The sequence below is a fragment of the Zalophus californianus genome, chromosome 11, assembly GCF_009762305.2.
Source record: "Zalophus californianus isolate mZalCal1 chromosome 11, mZalCal1.pri.v2, whole genome shotgun sequence".
NCBI lineage: Eukaryota > Metazoa > Chordata > Mammalia > Carnivora > Otariidae > Zalophus > Zalophus californianus.
In genome coordinates, this window is record NC_045605.1 from 39519898 (window position 1) to 39537873 (window position 17976).

Below are 17976 nucleotides of genomic sequence, written 5' to 3' on the forward strand. Positions count from 1 at the left end.
CCAACCTCCCCAGCATCAGGAAACACAAAGGGCCAGAGATTGAGGCTCCGAGAGAGACACGGTGCTCTCGAATGCAATAACATTGAAACACCAGGGAACTAACTCTTAAGGAAAGACTGTTGTTGATGCAAACTGTGTCCAAAGGCAGCCAGCCTGATGTCTGTGGACAGGATGCAGGAGTCTGAGGTATGCTTGCTTTAAATTCTGCTGACTTGGGGTTGTTTTTTTCCAATTTGGGAAGCTGCTCGCCTTAATGGAATCGAATGGGATTGATGAAAGCAGTTAGAACTGGGAAAAATGCATCTTTGTGTCACCTGGCTAGTCGTTGGCCAGAAAAGCATGTCAGTTAGAGGTAGAGTAACTTGTGAGGATGAATTAGACTCCCTTCTTGACTAAAGGGAGGGGTGATACAATCACAGGAGGGGACTTGAAGGCACATCAATGAGGAGGTGGGAGGGAAGCCAGGAAGGGGAAATCTACGGCAAGGTGGGTCGGGGCAGGTAAAAATCTCACTCTCCAGCTCCTATTTGGCAAGCTTCGGACAATTTCCCAAATAATGCCATAGCAGAAGACATTGGGGGGAAGGACACACAAGGAAGGCCTGTCTGGAAATAAGGGGCATTTGAATTACTATCATGGAAACTGGATTCTAAGTAAGGTCATGGGTTTGATTTCTTTGATTTGATGTCTTGGTGCCTTGGAAATCAGAATTTAAAATGAGGCAATACCTCTAGTGCACTATTTTACTCACACATTTCCTTCTGCGTTTTGTCATTTTCATTATCTTTTGTGGGCTCTCTAGTGTTGATGCGGCCGCCTGCCTGACTGATTCACCTCATCACTGACTTAGTGCCTAAGCCATAGGCAGTGGTGGGCTGGAGCGAGCTCACAGGGCTGTGAGAACGGAATGTGGCAGGCAAGTTTTAAAACCACTGGTAGCCTGACACGAGCCACAGTGGGAGTATTTACATCACAGAAATCAACAAACACTATAAACTGGGGCTTTGATTTTTAGAGAGCTGGTTCCCAGTACACCCTGGAAGAGGGACTAAGACAAAAATACACCGCCTACAAATGCAGAGACAGCTACAAAACCACCATGAGAGCAGGCACGGGTGTGGCAGGAGGGAGCTCGGAGCGGGCACGTTGGATCTAGGCTAGAGCAAACCAAGCCCGACCGAGGAGCTCTGCTCTACATTATCTGAAGATGATGGTGTCGATGACGGTGATGGCAGCTGACACTTGTATGTTTTATTTATTTATTCTGTGCCCAAAACAGTTCTCAACACTTCACATGTACTAACTCATCTAATTCTGAAAATAAGCCTCTGTCAGAGGTACTATTGTTATTCCCATTTTCTAGACAAGGAAACTAGGGTACAGAGAAGTTGATTTACTTATTCAAGGTCATGGAGCTAGTATGGATCTGGCTCCAGAGTCCTTAAACTATTCAATATCCTTTAATAATTGTACTTCATTACACTCTCTTTCTGGATTCTCTGCTTATCCAGAGACAGAAGGAAGCTGTCTAATATCTGTTCTCAGGATCTCAAGCCCATGGGGCAAAGGAGGCAGAGAATGTTTGGAAAAAATGTTGCTTGTAGAACTTTAAATTTGGAGTTTTTATGTTAACATGATGAGAGGGAAAAGCGACTGGATCTTATTTTGAAGTGGTCAGATTTTTCTTTAAATGAAAGAAGAGTGATATCTATTGTGAAAGAGGTTTGTTGATCAAGAGTAACCTGTTATCAGAGTTTTCTTTATGATCTCATTCTCCTGGCCTGGGCCCTAATTAATAATTTTAGAATATCAGTAAGTCTGCCACAGTGATATGAGGGATCTACTGCTGTAGAGGTTTAAAGTCACTCTGAATCATTTTATGAAGGACCACAATAATCCTATAAAGGAAAAATGAAAAGCCCCATTAACATCTCAACTCCATGGAGGTTGGAGACATTAGTGGCTCGTTCGAGAACATATAACCGGTAAGTGATTGAGTTTGAGCTTGAATCCAGGCCTTCAGATTCTCAAACATTTCTACAAGATGGTATTGGCATTGAAACTCGTCAGTGAGTGGAAACTTATCACTTGCTAGGAATGAGGAGGGGATTGTACTTAATCAATGCTCCAGGGGGGTATGGAGATAAGGAAGATGGACAACATCAGACACCCCTCTGGGAGCCAACTCATCATTAAATAGTGAGATACTGGCATCATAAAGTTTCTGCTCTTCCCAAGCATTACCGTATGTTGATCTAAAACACAAATCAAGGGGGGCACCTGGGTGGCTCAGTTGGTTAAGCATCTGCCTTTGGCTCAGGTCATGATCCTGGAGTCCTGGGTTGGAGCCCCATGTCGGGCTCCCTGCTCAGCGGGGAGTCGGCTTCTCCCTCTGCCCCTCCCCCCTCCGCTTGTGTGCACACGTGCTCTCTCTCAAATAAACAAATAAAATCTTTTTTAAAAACCCACTAATCAAGGAAAGAACTTCAAGAGCTATCCAGGCATTATCTGACCACAAATAGTATTTTAACACTTTGTAAATGTGAAAGAAAAATAAAACACTGTGGATAATACCCAAGTGTTATAAAAAAGAGTAGGTTCTTTTTTCGGGGTTAGGGGAGAAGGTCAAATAAGGAAATTATTAGTAAGAACAACAGCTCAGGGGTGCCTGGGTGGCGCAGTCGGTTGGTTAAAGAATTGACTCTTGGTTTCAGCTCAGGACCTGATCTCAGGGTCGTGAGATCGAGCCCCGTGTCGGGTTCCGTGCTTAGCATGGAATTTGCTTCACATTGTCGCTCCCTCTTGTCCTACTCCTGCTTCTGCTCTCTCTCTAAAATAAATAAATCTTTTAAGAAATTTTTAAAAAGAACAACAGCTTATTATGCACTAGGAAAAATGCGAAGAACGTTCTATGCGTTATCTCATTTATTGTGAGTACTATTATTATAGTTATTTAGTTATAGTTATTTTAGACATACGGGAACTGAGGCTTAAATAAGATGGTTTGCCTAAAGTTACATAGTCAATAAGTGACAGACACCGCTTAAAGTAGTTCCCAGGTTGAAAACAGACAGTCATATTCTTAGCATTGAAATACATGTTACAAAAAAATAATACTGTTACAGCTTCTCTCCCCTGGAATCCTGTCAAAGTGAGAAGTGTATTTTTAAGCCTTGCCTCAAAGCTGTGCTCTTGTTTACAATCCTTCTAGTTATAGCAGATGCAGATGGCTTTGAAATCTGCACCCAGACCAACTTAAAATGCCCCCTCCTTTCCTCGTTCAAAGAACACTGCAAAACTTATTAAATGCAAAAAAATAGAAACGGTTTAAGCAATTACAGAGTGAATGTGGGCTGGGTAAGCAAATTATCAAGATCGTTTCTATCGGACTCCTTTGACTTATTAGTCGTTTTCGAAGCTAATTCATCCAGGTAGTGGCCTCAACCCTCGGCCCTGCTCCCCAGTGCAGGTGACATGATTCTGATCAGGTTTGGCTGCCTCGATAAGGCAACATCTGCCTTGTGCACAAAGGTGGAAGTAATGACAAATGTGAACTGGCATTTGGGATCTGAAGTCAGCATCAATCACTGCGCTTGCTGGATTATGGATTACATTTAGAGACTCCAAGAGCTCACATGATCTGGGGAGGCAGCTGTGAGGTTGTTTAGGGAAGTCCTGGGTCCTTTTGAGTTCTGGCTGTTACCCACCAGCCGGGTATGATCACAGCCGAGCCGCCTGGCCTCCAGGAACCTCCCTATTTTTATCTGGTAATTGAACCTCACTAATACCCACTTCATAGAGGATAATAAGGCTTTTGGATTCATCAGCCACAATGTAGCACACAAACATTAGGTGCTTTATTGTTGTAATTATTGTAATTACTATGGATTCTGAAATCAGCTTCGTTTCTGTGTTGCCCATCAACCAAATGACTGAAAGCCATGGGAGTTTCTTACTCTGACTTTTAGGCTGAATCTTGGGAAATCCTGAAACGTCTGGTCTGTGTGAATCTCAATAAGTATGAGAAAGCTGGTTGGGCCCATTATTGCACGAGATGCTGATCACAAGTAGGGGAAGCTCGGCTGTAGAGCATGGCTTCTGTCCTTACTTCCCATCTTTCACCAAGCAGGGTGCAGAACGACCTTTGAAGGTGAGACCTGTAACTTTCCCTAGGACAGCTTGCTCACATTTCATACATTGTATATTGGGCTGAGCCTCTAGCATTTTCTTTGAGGATCTGGAAACATGGAATGTGTTAACAACATCAGGCACACAGTAAATTCTCACCTTCTGGCATGTTCTTTTGTGTTTGCAAGTAACCTGACTGCTTTAGAGTTTTGAGGGTTTTTTGTTTTGTTTTGTTTTTTAGCAGAATCTAGATGATTAATGCTGTTACCGTGAGGCTTTTTCCAAAGTACCAAAAACAAGGTACCTCAGTATTTAGAAGAAAGTCACTCAGAAAAAAAAAGTTTCCCCATAAGCTGCAAAGCTCAGGGAAATTATGTCCACAGTAAGGGTGCCTGGTTGGCTCAGTCGGTAGAGCACGTGAGCCTTAATCTCAAGGCTGTGAGTTGGAGGTCCACGTTGGGTGAAGAAATTACTTAAAAATAAAACATTTTTTAAAAATGATGTCCACAGTATATCCACTGGGTGTCTGGCTCCTCCCTTCTCTGTCCCACTTTGCTCAGTGGGCCAGTGGGCTGAGCTCATACAGGAGCCCTGTTCAATTCCCATAAGCCAGCTGTGAGGGGAGGGAGGCCACAGAGTGGAATCTGCTGGTCACAGAGACAGCAGTGGGGCCCCAGAATCAAAGTTGGAAGGCCTGATTTTATCTAAACCCTTACCAGTTAGGGATGCAAAAGACTCAGTAAAACATCAGCCAAAGTATCTCGGGCAGCTTTGTTGCTGAAAACACTTCTATGCCCAACTATTGGCAACACCCAAGACCTTGTTGTTGCGCACAACTTACTTAGAGGGAGTAGGTAGACACTATCACTTTTCGGTGGGGAGCTCAGGGGGACCTCAAACTCCTGGCTGTCTGGGGAACAAAGTTCAAGCTTTACACTAAAACAGTGACAACAAAACCAGGTCGCGCACCTGACATTCACTTCCTGAACATCCCATGTCTGCTTACCTCTCCTGGACATCACTGACTCACATTCCGGGAAACAGAGTTTATTGGCATTCCCAAACTCCGGTGGTTCGCAAACTCAGATGTGCATAGAACTACCTTGGAGGCTTGTTAAATACAGAGATGTCTGAACTCCCCCCCTTGCAGATTCTGAGATTCCGATTTGTAGATTTGGGTAGTTCCCCCCACCCCGCAAACTTTGACTGAGAAATTCTTCTTGGTAGTAAGTTGAGCAATTTGTGACTATGACTCAGTGATCTACCAGAAGGTTCCTTTGACGTGGGCAGTGAATGATGGAGGCAAGTAGAGAGATTCTCCTTTTCCCTTTAACAATTGAGAGACTCTTCTATAACAAGGTTTCATTTTAATAAGGTCCTCAGGTGATGCAGATGCCTCTCAGAGATTGAGAACCACTATATATATATACATGTATATATGAAAACAAAAAAAGAACTAGTTTCCTTAGGTTTCAGGGCAGTTCAGAGACAGAGAAAGATATCAGTATATCACCTAGAGATCTTGTTAAAATACAGACTTGGATTCAGTGGGTTTGGGGTGGGATCTAAGATGCTACAGTCTTAACATCTGCAGTGATGCCGATATGGTTGGCTCCTGGAACATACTTTAAGTAACAAGGGTTTCAAGAGCACAGGCTGGAGGTGGGGGGGGGGGTTCCACAAACCTGGATCAAATCCTGGCTTCCCCACTGTACTAACTGTGTGACACTGGGCTAGTTACTTAATCTCTCTGGCCTGTGTTTTTAATCTGTAAAATGGGGTGGGGGAAGGGAAGACTCGGACTGACCCCAGCGTATTGTGAGAATTGTCGCAGTGCTTAAGCCCTTACAAGGTAAGCACTTATCTCAGTACCAAGCACAAGGTAAGGGTCTAATAAACGGTAACACTTACCCATGTACAAATTTACCAGGTTTTCACTTTAAGAGTTAGGCTTCTAGTCTCATGCTGAGCTGACAGAATGGCTATTTCTGGCCTGGTGACTGCTGGCTTGCTGCATTGCTTTACCAAATTATAGCTTAGCTTCAACTAGGTTTTTCCAGTAATGGGCTTAATCTGAGCAGGATAAGGCAGGGAGGACGGAGGACTCCTCATCCAGACTGTGGGTGCTCAGTGGGCTGTTCCCCGCCCACGGGGCCTGGAAATGTAGGGGTCAGAATGGGACGAGGCCGTTTCTTCTCCACAGTGGCTGCTATTTCCAGCTCATGTTTATGAAATATATATAATTTCGAGGCTTTAACAAGAGAGAGCCTTCCCTCTGTGGTTGATTTACAGAGTCATATTTACACTCTTATTACAAGTTAGCATTCTGGGCTCGAACTCCCCTGGGGTTCCCATGGCTCGTTCTCGGGACAGCCAGAGTTATAACACTGGTCAAACCCGCTGACCGTGTCATTCCCAGCTAGCAGACACGGCTTGCTGGCCGCTTCGTGCCAAGGGATTGATTGGGTTTGGAGGTGGTTAGAGCAGAATCCTGCCTCTTGCTGGGAATTGCCTGCTTAAAACACTCCAAATGCTCTGGAACAATGAGCTAGGATAGCCACAGTCTGAGAGTGAAGTCTGTCCCCAGGAGAGCCGATGACCAAAACTCCAGCATTCTTCCGTGGTCAAGGGGGTGATTATACTTGAGTAAAGTGTCTGGAATTTTAAAGCAACACACAGCACAGGGTTCAAATGGCAGCAAGATGTTCAGTCAATTAACTTTTGTCACCAGCATTCTCGTTTGCATGGAGTCACACCGGAAGCACCTCACTCCACTTTCTCTAGCCCTATTCCCCTCTTTGAATACTGCCTGCATCCCAGCCTTTGATCTGGGGAAGCAGGACTCTCTCTCTGTGATTAGACACCCCTGCAGCCAGAGGGCATTCTTCAAGGCATGAATATTCTTTCATTAATGACTGAGTCTTATTGTTCTTTTTAAACCATCACTCACAACTAGAATGATTTTTCCTTTCTTTTAAATACTCTTACAATTAGCTGCAGAATTTCACAGATAGGAGTTAAAGGCCAAATTATTGGTTGTTTCTTTCCTTGCTTTTATCCCCCAATTTCGGGCATTCGCAGAGAGGATACAGGGGCCTGGCAAAAATTCCTCTTATATTAACAGATAATGTGGCAAGAAAATGGATTCCCTCTCCTCTTTTTTAGAAGCCGAGGTCTCAGTCCTGATAGCCTGGAGTAGGTAGATACCTTCTCATACATCAGAGGAGGAATTCTGTGCCTTTGATTCCCTAGGGAAGAAAGAGAAACCCAGTTCTTGGATTTCCTGGCAGGTGGTGAGGAGTCCGCTTGCCCTATGTTCAGTACTGCTGTGCATGAGACCCTCAGATTGTCCCATGGGGGTCGCTAAGAACCACTGGGCCTCCTCAACTCAAGAGAAATAGTAGGCTCGAGAAAAGAGAGTTTTATAGGTGGAGATGAGGAAAGATACTTTGTTTTAGGAAAACATGAGCCTCCAGGCACAAAGGAGACATTTGAACTGATGGAAGGCTCTATTGCCTTGGAAGAAAGAGCATCTGTTGTGGAATCCCAGTCCCAAACCCAATCAGAGGGGGAAGTGGGGAGCAGGGGACAAAGAATATGAGACAGAATGTAACCTGTAGGCCAGGTTGGGCCTCTGGGGAGAGGAAAGCAAGCTCCTGAGGCCATGTGAAAAGTATACAGCAGGTGGGTCCTCAGTGCTGAAATTTGGTTAAACCAAATGAGATTTAAAAAAAAAAAAAGGAGAGGACAATTGCTGTGCTGACATGAGTCACACTCACCTAATGAACATACCTGCACTGAATACTTTGCTCACGGATTTCAGGCAATTAAAAAACATTAAAATGCACGCCGAGGAGCAAGATTCCTTGTCTTTTTCCTTAATACGGTGATTATTATTGTTACTATTATTTTAAAGATAACCCATCATGGAAGCCCGTAGCTTTGCCAGCAAAAACAATGTCCTGCCATCGTTAAAAGTATGTTACAATTTGTGGCTAGGTACCCAGCATTTGACATGGAGTGGTGTTCTATTTCAACCCAATTTAATTATATGCTCCTTTTATATATCGTGGATGGCTCACACTAGCAGAATTGTTTTGCCTGGTGAAAAACTGGCCATGACTTGTCATAATGGGCTGGTTTATAGAACCACTGAAGTATAGTTACTGCCCATCATTCGGGAATTATGGCACCATAACAACCCTTTATTTACATATACTGCTGAGACAGTAAAAACAGCAAATAGATTTCTTAAATCGAGACGGCAGAAATTTCCCCCCAGGGCACTTGGCCCTCATTGTGGCAGTAACATATGCAAGTCTAAATAACTTTGGTGTCTGTATTTCAGCAGTGCATCATTTTATGGACAGTTTATAACATTCTAATAATAAAATGGACTCTAAATTTGGAGTTGGGCTTCACGAACATTAGATGGTAATGTGCACAGCAGAATCTCTAAGTGATTTGTGAGGAAGGTTTAAATTTGCTAATCACACTACTGCTGAGAGACTCTGCAAAGGGGCTCAAGTGTGATCAGTGGCTGGGCTGTTGGAAGGCAGCAGGGCCTTCAACTAGCGGAGTGCCTGACCTAGTTTATGTTAGCACAGAGACCGCATCTGGGGGAAGTCAGGGATTCTTTTATTTCCAGACTCCAAGGACTCAGATGATCTTGGCTTTGCCCTCAAACAATAGAAGCTCTCTATTCCCTTCCCCCGCCTTTTTCACCTACCCTGTTTTCTTTCTTTCTTTTTTCTTTCTTTCTTTCTTTCTTTCTCTCTCTCTCTCTCTCTCTCTCTCTCTCTCTTTCCTTCCTTCCTTCCTTCCTTCCTTCCTTCCTTCCTTCCTTCCTTCCTTCCTTCTTTCTTCATGATATATGCTTGGGGAAAAGATTTATTGGCATAGAGCATCCTGCCCTCATTGACTGTTCATCTGTCCTGAGATTTCATGTAAATTGCCCTCTCTTTATTCCTGACCCTCTACCCCTTTATAGAATTGTCTCTAGATTTATTCTTAATGCGTACGTTTTAAAAGCATGCTGCAAAGCATCTCCACTGTATTTCCATTCCTGGAGTGGTGGGTTCAACTCTCCCCTCCCTTTAGCTTCTAGTGAAGTTACATGATGTGTGACAAAGGATTGTGTGGGGAAGTCATGATTCAGACTGCCACCAATTCTGCGGTGACACACAGGTGGCTCAAGAGGGCAGATACCTAAAAGGGGGTCTTATTCCTCCCCAGGCCTGGAAGAGTGGGGGGGGGACAGGGGAGGGGGCCGCTGTGACAGCCATCTCTGGACTCCTGAGGTCACCGCCCTGCGCCGGTGGCTTGCTGCGAAAAGGACTGGTGAAACTGGACACTCCTCAAGCTCCCGGACCTTCCTACAGGGCAGTAGGAAGCCCGGCCAGCATCTGGGGCGACTACGCCTCCCAGCGAGAGCACTCGAGTGGGTGAGGCTTGTAAAAGCCAGTCCCTCGCAGGTCGATCCAGCCCCTCCGCCTCCCACCCCTGCCTGGCAGGTGCCCAGGCGCAGTGCACTCACCCCCGGAGGGCAGGCCGGCGCAGCTGCCCCCGTGCTGACATGGACTGCGCTCGCAGGCGTCGGGGTAGAGCACGCAGCCCAGCTTCAGCTCGGTCAGGCCCACCACCTCGGCGAAGCTGCTGCGCTTGTTCTGCAGCGGGAGCTCGTTGTTGTTCAGCACCACCGAGTCCAGGCAGCCTTGGAAGCCGCTCAGCACTTGCGTGACCCGCGTGTCCGTCAGGCTGCGGATGTTATCCGCCTGCACCAGCGCCCCGAAGTAGATGGTGCTCTCCGTGCTCAGCGTCTGGAAGTAGAGGGGCGCCCGGCGCCGCTCCACGTAGCTGTCGTCCAGGGACAGGCTCGTGAAATTGCGGTTGAGCTCCAGGAAGACCGAGTGCCAGCTCCCATCGTTGACCGCGCGGCCCGAGATGCCCAAGATCCCCGGGCCATTGCCGCAGTCCAGCTGGAACCACAGCTTGCCGTCCACAATCTGTGTGGGGAACCAGCACCGGAGCGCTTTTCAGTATGCATCTGGCAGCATGTGCCCGGACTCCCTGTTCCCACCCTGTGCACTGGAAGCCTCTAGGATGGACGTTTCTTTTGAGCCAGTCCTAAGTCTGGGGTGGTTTGATCTCTCCCCATTATGTGCTATGCAAATGCATGCCTGAAATGTCCCAAATCTTGTAATTAGTAACACCAGCACAGCTGTACAGATCCACAATTATATTTAAGAATGTTCCTATTCTTTGGATCTTCGCCCTTTGAAAGGTCACAGCAATATCTTGTTTAGGGGTCTGTTCATTCTCTGCACCCTTCTTCATTATTACTACCACAGGAATGATTTCTGTGAATTCAATATTTATTTATAAATATTTATTGAACATCTACTATGTGCTAAGCAGTGCTCTAGGTGCTATGGAAACCACTGTGAGCAAAAAGTTCTCTCTGACCTCAGGGGGCTTATGTTTTGGCGGGGGTGGAGTGGGGTGGGTGGAGATGGCCATAAATCAGATAAGCATAGAAATACATATGTACTCCACAAGTAAGTCTTGTGAGTGTGCTAAAAGGGAAGAAAGAGGCCAGGTAGAAATAAATGATCTTTTACTTCCAGCTTCACATATAGCTAAGATTTTAAAACCCTTCTATATTAAACACTAGCATATTCCTAAAGTGGTTCTTTAGGACGGCTGCTCATCATTTAGGTTACAATTATCCCACAAAGCGCCCAGGGCTTGGCCATTTGCTTAGAATATAGTTATGTATCTTTAATGACATCTGGGATTTTCTGGGTAACTGTTTCCGCCTTGTAGATGCTCCCAGCCCCCCATCTAGGGTCAGCTACAACACAGACCTGTCTGCTTTGATTGCACTGAGCAGTGCCTCCGAGGGGAGGGCATCCAAGTCCGTTCCGGGAGGCTAATGAACTGCAGGGGGACATTAAACTCAGAAAGTGTGTGCTGTTGGGTGATGGTGGCTGGCCAGGATCTGTTGGCCAGGGACTGGTCCTCCACAGAGACCCAGGTTCAACTCTTGCTGAGGAGTTGGGCTGGCTTTTGAATCCCCTGGGGTTCACCCTCCTCTGCATTTCTCAGAAACGCAAGGTAGCTGAGGATCCGGGGAATGATGCTGGACCCTGGTCCTGCCAACAAACCGATACTGGGCCATGAGAGGATTGGCAGCCAGCGACTGCGAAACAAAAGGTACTCTGCTGGCCTTTTTGTATGACCCAGCAAAGGGGTCTTGTGCGGGCCGGCATCTGAGTCATGCAAGGGCAGTAGGCCTTCATTTAGGATCTGCTGACATTGGTAGTCCTGTACCAGAACCTGGGAAGAGAACACAAACTTTGGAGAGTGGGAAGGGGAAGGGAAGGGAAGGCAGACCTTCTAGATCTCTAAGAACGAAGGAGGTATACATGCCAAATGAATTCACAGATACAGGCAGACCCACTCTTTCCAACATGCGTTTGCTTTAGGACAGCCTGATAGGGATTTTTCACAGAATTACTCATTCTCACGAATGATGTATTTCTCTCCCTATGCTTCAGTATGTTCCACAGACAACTAATTCTTAGGGACTCTCATTTCTGCCTCTGTGGATTCTCTAGCACCTTCTCTTCCTGCATATAAAGTTATGCCATGGGAGCACGCGTACATGGAAGGCCGGGGGCTGTGTGAACCAGGCAGAACCCTGGGAACATACGAAAGAGGACTTTAACTCGGGCTTTGTTGTGTCCCACCCAGGCGACCTGGAGAGAACAGGCTGACCTCTCTGGGCTTGGGACCCCTTACATGGCGAGCAGAGATCGTGGCTATGGCTCATTTTCCAAGGAGCCTGGGTCCACTGCAGAATGGTTAGCTGCCCTGTACGCAGTATGTACATACTCCCACTCTGAAATCCAAGTGTATACATGTAAAGAGACCGGAGGCAAATATTTATGTTTTTCTCAAAGAGCTTTCTTATATGATCTATGCTATTGCCTTGGTCAGTTTCTTGGTTCCACAAAATGGACTGAATGGATATTGTAAATCATACCAGCAGACTTGTTCAGGAACAACTCCTGGGTAATATCCATATTTTTATTTCAATGTAAGTAATAAAATGATCAAATGCGACTTTGGGGACTTCCTTCCTCCGACACAGTCCATCTGCTGTTATGCTCCGTGGCTACAAAGCGGTGTCCCCAGACTAGCAAGGAAGATCTGGCAGTGAGGGTGCAACTCATCGAAGGTTTTATAAAAGGATGCAGTCAATTAATAGATTCCTCGGTCCATTCCCCTCTCCAACCCCACTCCCTACCTCTTGGGCTAATAGCCAAGTTGCAAATTCATCTGGGAGAACCGATGTAGCTCTAAGGTACTCAGGTACATTGAAGTTCCATAACTAAGGGACATAAAATGATCCCACAGTAACAGCGAGTACAGTTCAGTTTGCTTTCCTGTTGAGAAAAGTAAGAGCAGCAACCTGCCGAATAAGTAGGAAGCCTGGTGCCTTTGGAAAACAAAAGTGATTTATGTCCTCAAAATTCTAGGAGTTTAGAATGATGAGCCTTGTTTAGGTGACACACCAGAGTGCTGATGTCAGAGGCAACTTTGCAAAAGTTAATCTCTTCCTATGTCACAAGCATATTATGCTGAGGAGAGAAGAGAATAGTTTCATGTCTGAGTCTGTTCACACTGGAAACTCATGTTCTGATCATATTTAGTTTTTCTCTGTCTCCAAAATAGGGTAGACCCAGTTTGAAAGGATCTCTCTTAAGAGGACAATGCTTTCTCAAGTCAGAGGGCAAACTGTTTTAATAGAAATTCAGCTGTGCATCAAACTGTAGAAAAAGAAAGAAAAAAAGTCTGCAGCAATGATCTGAAATTATGTGCTGGGTTGGGGGAGGAAGGTAGGCAATTTGTTCAATGAAATGCATAATTCTGAGAGCAGGGCTCTAACATCACGAGGTATTTAAGTCCTCAGTTTTGTCTTAAATCAGCGATGGGCTTTAACGCGGTCTTGAGTGGCTTGGAAGACAAGATATCAGAGCTGTAAGAAGTCATCTTGTAGGAAAGTAGGATTTTGAGTGAAAAGGTAGAAATGATGGCACAAAGTCTTACTGCTTCAGATCCTTGGTGTGTGGCTCTAGCAAATGCACTAATGCCCCAAAACTTGTAAGAGGGTTATGAACTATTCTTTGTAAAGGAACTTTTTGAAAACCTGTTTTCAAGGCTGCCATCAGTGGTTATCTGGCTCAAAAAATATGCCTTAAGGGCGCCTGGCTGGCTCAGTTGGTTAAGTGTCTGCCTTCGGCTCAGGTTATGATCTCAAGGTCCTGGGATCGAGCCCTGCCTCTTTGGGGTCCCCGCTCAGTGGGGAATCTGCTTCTCCCTCTCCCTCTGCCCCTACTCTTACTCGTGTTCTCTTGCTCTCTCAAATAAGCAAATAAAATCTTTTAAAAAATTTTATTTTGTTAGTCACCATATAGTACATCATTAGTTTTTGATATAGTGTTTCATGATTCATTGTAAATAAAATCTTAAAAAAGATACCTTATCATATGGTTTCACTCATACGTGGAACATAAGGAATTGCATGGAGGACCGCAGGGGTAGGGAGGGAAAACTGAATGGGAAGAAATCGGAGATGGAGACAAACCATGCGAGACTCTGGACCCTGGGAAACAAACAGGATTACAGAAGGGGGGGGTGGGGGGATGGGTAACCTGATGGGTATTAAGGAGGGCCCGTGTGGTGATGAGCACTGGGTGTTATATGCAACTGATGAATCGTTGTACATCAAAAACTAATGATGTACTATATGCTGGCTAATTGAACATAAAAAAAAAAAAACCTTAAATAAATAAATAAATAAATAAATGATCATCCCAGCCCTCTAAAACTCTTCTTTTGATAACACCTGTAGTACCCCTGACCTGCTTGCCCTGGTTAGAGGGCCAGATCCACTACTGACTAGTTACGTTTGGGCAAGCCCATCCATTCTCTCTGAACCTGTTTCCTCACAAGCAAAAAAGGATGCACTCCTGTCTGGGCACAGGAGAGTATAAGAATACATGCATGTATTTTGTAAAGTACTTTGTAAACTCTTAGGTATCTTATTATTATCATCCTGCAATTATTATCAGTTAACTCACTTCTCAGTGGTACTCTTACACAGATCCTTGAAACTCTGGAATCCTGTGGGGGCTTCCTTGTTGCTTTTCTATGTCAGAAAGATCTGGCTACTCCAAGTGGGCTGTTTTATAAACCAAATGAGCTTTCCCTGACCATCTTCTTTTTATCCCTGGGGTTTTAAGTTAGCTGTGTCTGAGAATCATCGAAATGAAGCCATGTGTTATCTATAACTTCCCCACAACATGAAATCATAACATTTCTAGATTAACAAGCAAGAACTTCTCGTGCTTTCACCATAATATTGGACCCGAAATACGGGTAGAAGGAAAACGTTATAAATCTCTCCTGGTGATCTGACAGGTTTCTTTTACAGGTTTGAGAAGAGCCAGAGAACCTATCCCATCGTTTTTATTCTTGTTTTGGCTGCCTGAAAATTCAGAGTCATGGTTTGTGTTCAACTGATACAGCAACCCTTGGTCTAGATTTTTTAATGATGATATTATTCTTGTCCCCACTTCATTGGTTGGGTCTTAACCTTCTATTTTCATCTTAGTGGTATCCTGATCTTACTGCATTTTGGTGTTTATGGTAAGCCTGGAATCTCTTCTGGAAGAAGACAGGGCGTCAGTGGTCAACAGAAGAATGAGCGCCTTTGCTGCTGCTAAGAAAGAGTGGTGCTCCTTGTCCATGAGCATTTTCAATCCTTGAGGTCCCAAGCAATTCTTCAACTGTCTTCAAGGGGTGCCCTTCACCCCTATTGATTTTCTCAATACTTTTTAGAGAACGTGCTCTAACTGGGAAAATCTAAACAACCAGGAGGTGCAACTTAAACAAAGCATTTCAGTCTAGTCGTTGAACCTGAGTACAAGGCACATACTGTACCTAAAGTCAATGAAAAATCTTGCATGAGGCTGGAAATGTTAAGCAAACAGATTCAAATCCCCTAAGTGGATATTCCTGGCGACTGTAGGAGAATATCTGCTATAGTTCAGTACAGCTGTGTCCTGCTTTAGGCTAACTCAACATATGAAAAGCAAACGTACCAAACAGACAGACTGGGGGTGATTATTCACATCACAAAGGGATTAATGGAAGGGTTCCTTCAAATAGTGACCGTCCACCGTTTATTAGAATTCCATTTACAGAGATTCAATTTACACAACTTTCAGAAACACGCTTGTTTCGTGAAATACAATATACCTTAGGAGCCAGAGCCGCCTAAAAGGTTTAATTATTCTTCTTTCCCATCCCCAGGGACCTGCACGTTTTAGACCTTTGCCAGGAAAGTGTCAAATGACAAGCTCCGGTTTTAGGATCTGGCCATTCAGGCCCAAGAGTTTTGTTCTCTCTCAGATTTAATGCTAAAGGAGAGATTTGCTAGTAGAAAGTGCCTCCTAAGGAAGGTCTGCAAACCAGCGGTCCTGTTAGACCTTGAAGGAGGAGAGGAAGGTCAGTGACATTTCAGCTGAGCCCCGGGAGCTGGCAGCTCGGAAGGGCCAGAGCCCTTCCCCAGCGAGTATACAAAACCCCACCTCTCAGGGCTATTTAGAAAGAAGCCACCCAAGGCAGGTGGCTTCAGGGGCCAGGAGGTTAGAAAGACAGCACTTAGGTCTTTGCCTGTGTCTTCTTCTACCACGAATATCTAACTTGAATTCAGTTTGCTAAAACTGTGCCTCCAGAACTTCTCCTGTTTTCTTTCCCAGAGCTGAAATGATTCTCTGAGTTGAATGAGTGGAGGTAGCAGGCGAGTCCCCACGAAAGTTTTAAACCCCAATTGCCTGCTCGCTCCCTCTGGCCACCACGTGGTGCCTGGCAATTCCAGAAGCAGGTGAGTAAAAGTCTGTGTGATAGAAGCCACGGGCATTTAATGTCCTACATCCTTTTCTCCCTCTGGATGAAAGCCTGGGGCACCTCATCAACTTGGATGTGACCTATCAAATAATCAAAGGACAGAAGCTCTAAAGGCCCACCATGATCCCCATTAAGCCCAGTGATGTAACCCTAGGAAGGAAAAAACTGCCAGCCATTTCCACTTGCATGGGCACTTCCTAGGGGTCAGACTGCGTCTGCCTCTGAACGCACTTACAATGGGCTGGTACAGGAACCTTGCGGGAATGGGAGAACAGCCTCAGATTAAACATCTCCCTCCTTGTCCTCCTGTGCTGGAAGGCTTCCTTGGGTCGACAGATGCCCAGAATGTGACTTTGGATGAAATGATGATAGCAGCAAGACTGAGAGCTGGGGGAGAGCGTGCAGAACAGCAGAATGTAGCCAGAGAGACTGGAATGCAGGTCCTGGCCTGGGCGCTTGTGAGCTGGCCCACCCCGGGTAATGAACTTGACCTTTCTGAATCTCTGTTCTCTCCTTGATCAGATGGTGCTGATCGTATATAATAAATGTATCATATTAACTTTATAAGAGAAAACAAATGAGGTGCATAAAGCTGTTAGTATTCGTGTTGTCGTTGGTTTCACGAAGGCGCCAGGAGCTCTGAGCCGCATACAAATGCTAGACTTGCTCTCCAGGAGATCCGGCTGCTTCGGAGCCTTTCTGAGGCTGGCAGTGATTGCACAAGTGGGCGACTAGGGGCCATGACAGGACATATGGAGTCTCCTCTACCCTAGATCTCCAACTTCCTCCCCGAGTAAGAACAGAAGTCACCTTCAGGGGTCAGTGGGGCTAGGCCCGCGTGGGAGAACAGGACACAACCAATCTTTTTAAAGGACCACCCCTGCCGTGGAATTGATTAGGAAGTGCATCCTAATGAACTGTTGCATGATTACAGCTCCAAGGAGGGCAGCCCTTGAACCCACTCTAGAGAGAGATGCCCCAATATCCGAAGAGCCAATTCTGAAGCCGAATGTACAAAAGGAAATGGGGTGTTGGCACACCTCCCAGTACTGCGGCTGCCCGTCTTTGCCCTCAAGCCAGTTTCTGGTCTTCTGAACTTAAAAGACAAAAAAGATTTCAGGCCCCAATCTGAGAGCCAAAATATTAACATGAGAACTGACTGCAGGAAAAGATAACCCATTTTAATTACCTTCAGAATTATGCAGGGATTTGCTCTGGTGTACATTATAATCCCGTTGCTTTGCAGGGTTCGCAGACGCAGAGCTAGCCGGAAGTCCTCTTCTTTGCTATTTTCAGACAGCCGGTATTTGATGTAACTGTTTCCAGCAAAGCTGAGAGAAGTGTGCCCTGAAAAGACCATTAGGAGAAGACAGATATACTGGGAACATCCAGAAATGGTCAGGGACACATGACATCACCCAACAACCCACCAAGCCAGTTGATGAAAGACCATGGGAAGTTAATGAAGGCATTGAGGAGAAGCCGCTTTTGATTAAAAACGGATTCTCTCCACTTCAGGCCACACTCTAATTCCGAAGTGAAAAAAATATTAATTCATCAGATACCAAAAAATCTCAGTGGTCTCATGCCAGGGGAAACTTGGTAAATTCTATAACCTGAATTTTCTTAGAGTCTCAACGCCCACTTTCTAAAATGAGCACTGTTAACGGATATGCCCTTCCTGCCCACCACCAGTCACTTAGACACTTAAACACTTGCCACTCCATGAAACAAAGAAGAGAGAAAGCCATTTGCAAAGAGTAGCCACCTTCCCCGAGTATCTTAATGCCAAATAGCCAACTGATGTCATTTGCACTAATGTTGAAAGAAGTAAGTTCATGTCTTGCTCATGTGTTGTCGCAATTCTAC

At 45.3% G+C, this 17976-nt stretch overlaps 1 protein-coding gene across 1 annotated transcript in view; it reads right to left on the reverse strand.

Moving 5' to 3' along the window:
* Positions 1–17976, reverse strand: part of FAT3 (FAT atypical cadherin 3) — a 642087-nt gene that overhangs the window by 19262 nt on the left and 604849 nt on the right. The window contains exons 24-25 of the mRNA XM_035722989.1: positions 17297–17454; positions 9665–10133 (exon numbers count right to left, since the gene is read on the reverse strand). Coding sequence (XP_035578882.1) covers positions 9665–10133; positions 17297–17454 — 627 coding nt within the window. The remainder of the gene's footprint in view (positions 1–9664; positions 10134–17296; positions 17455–17976) is intronic.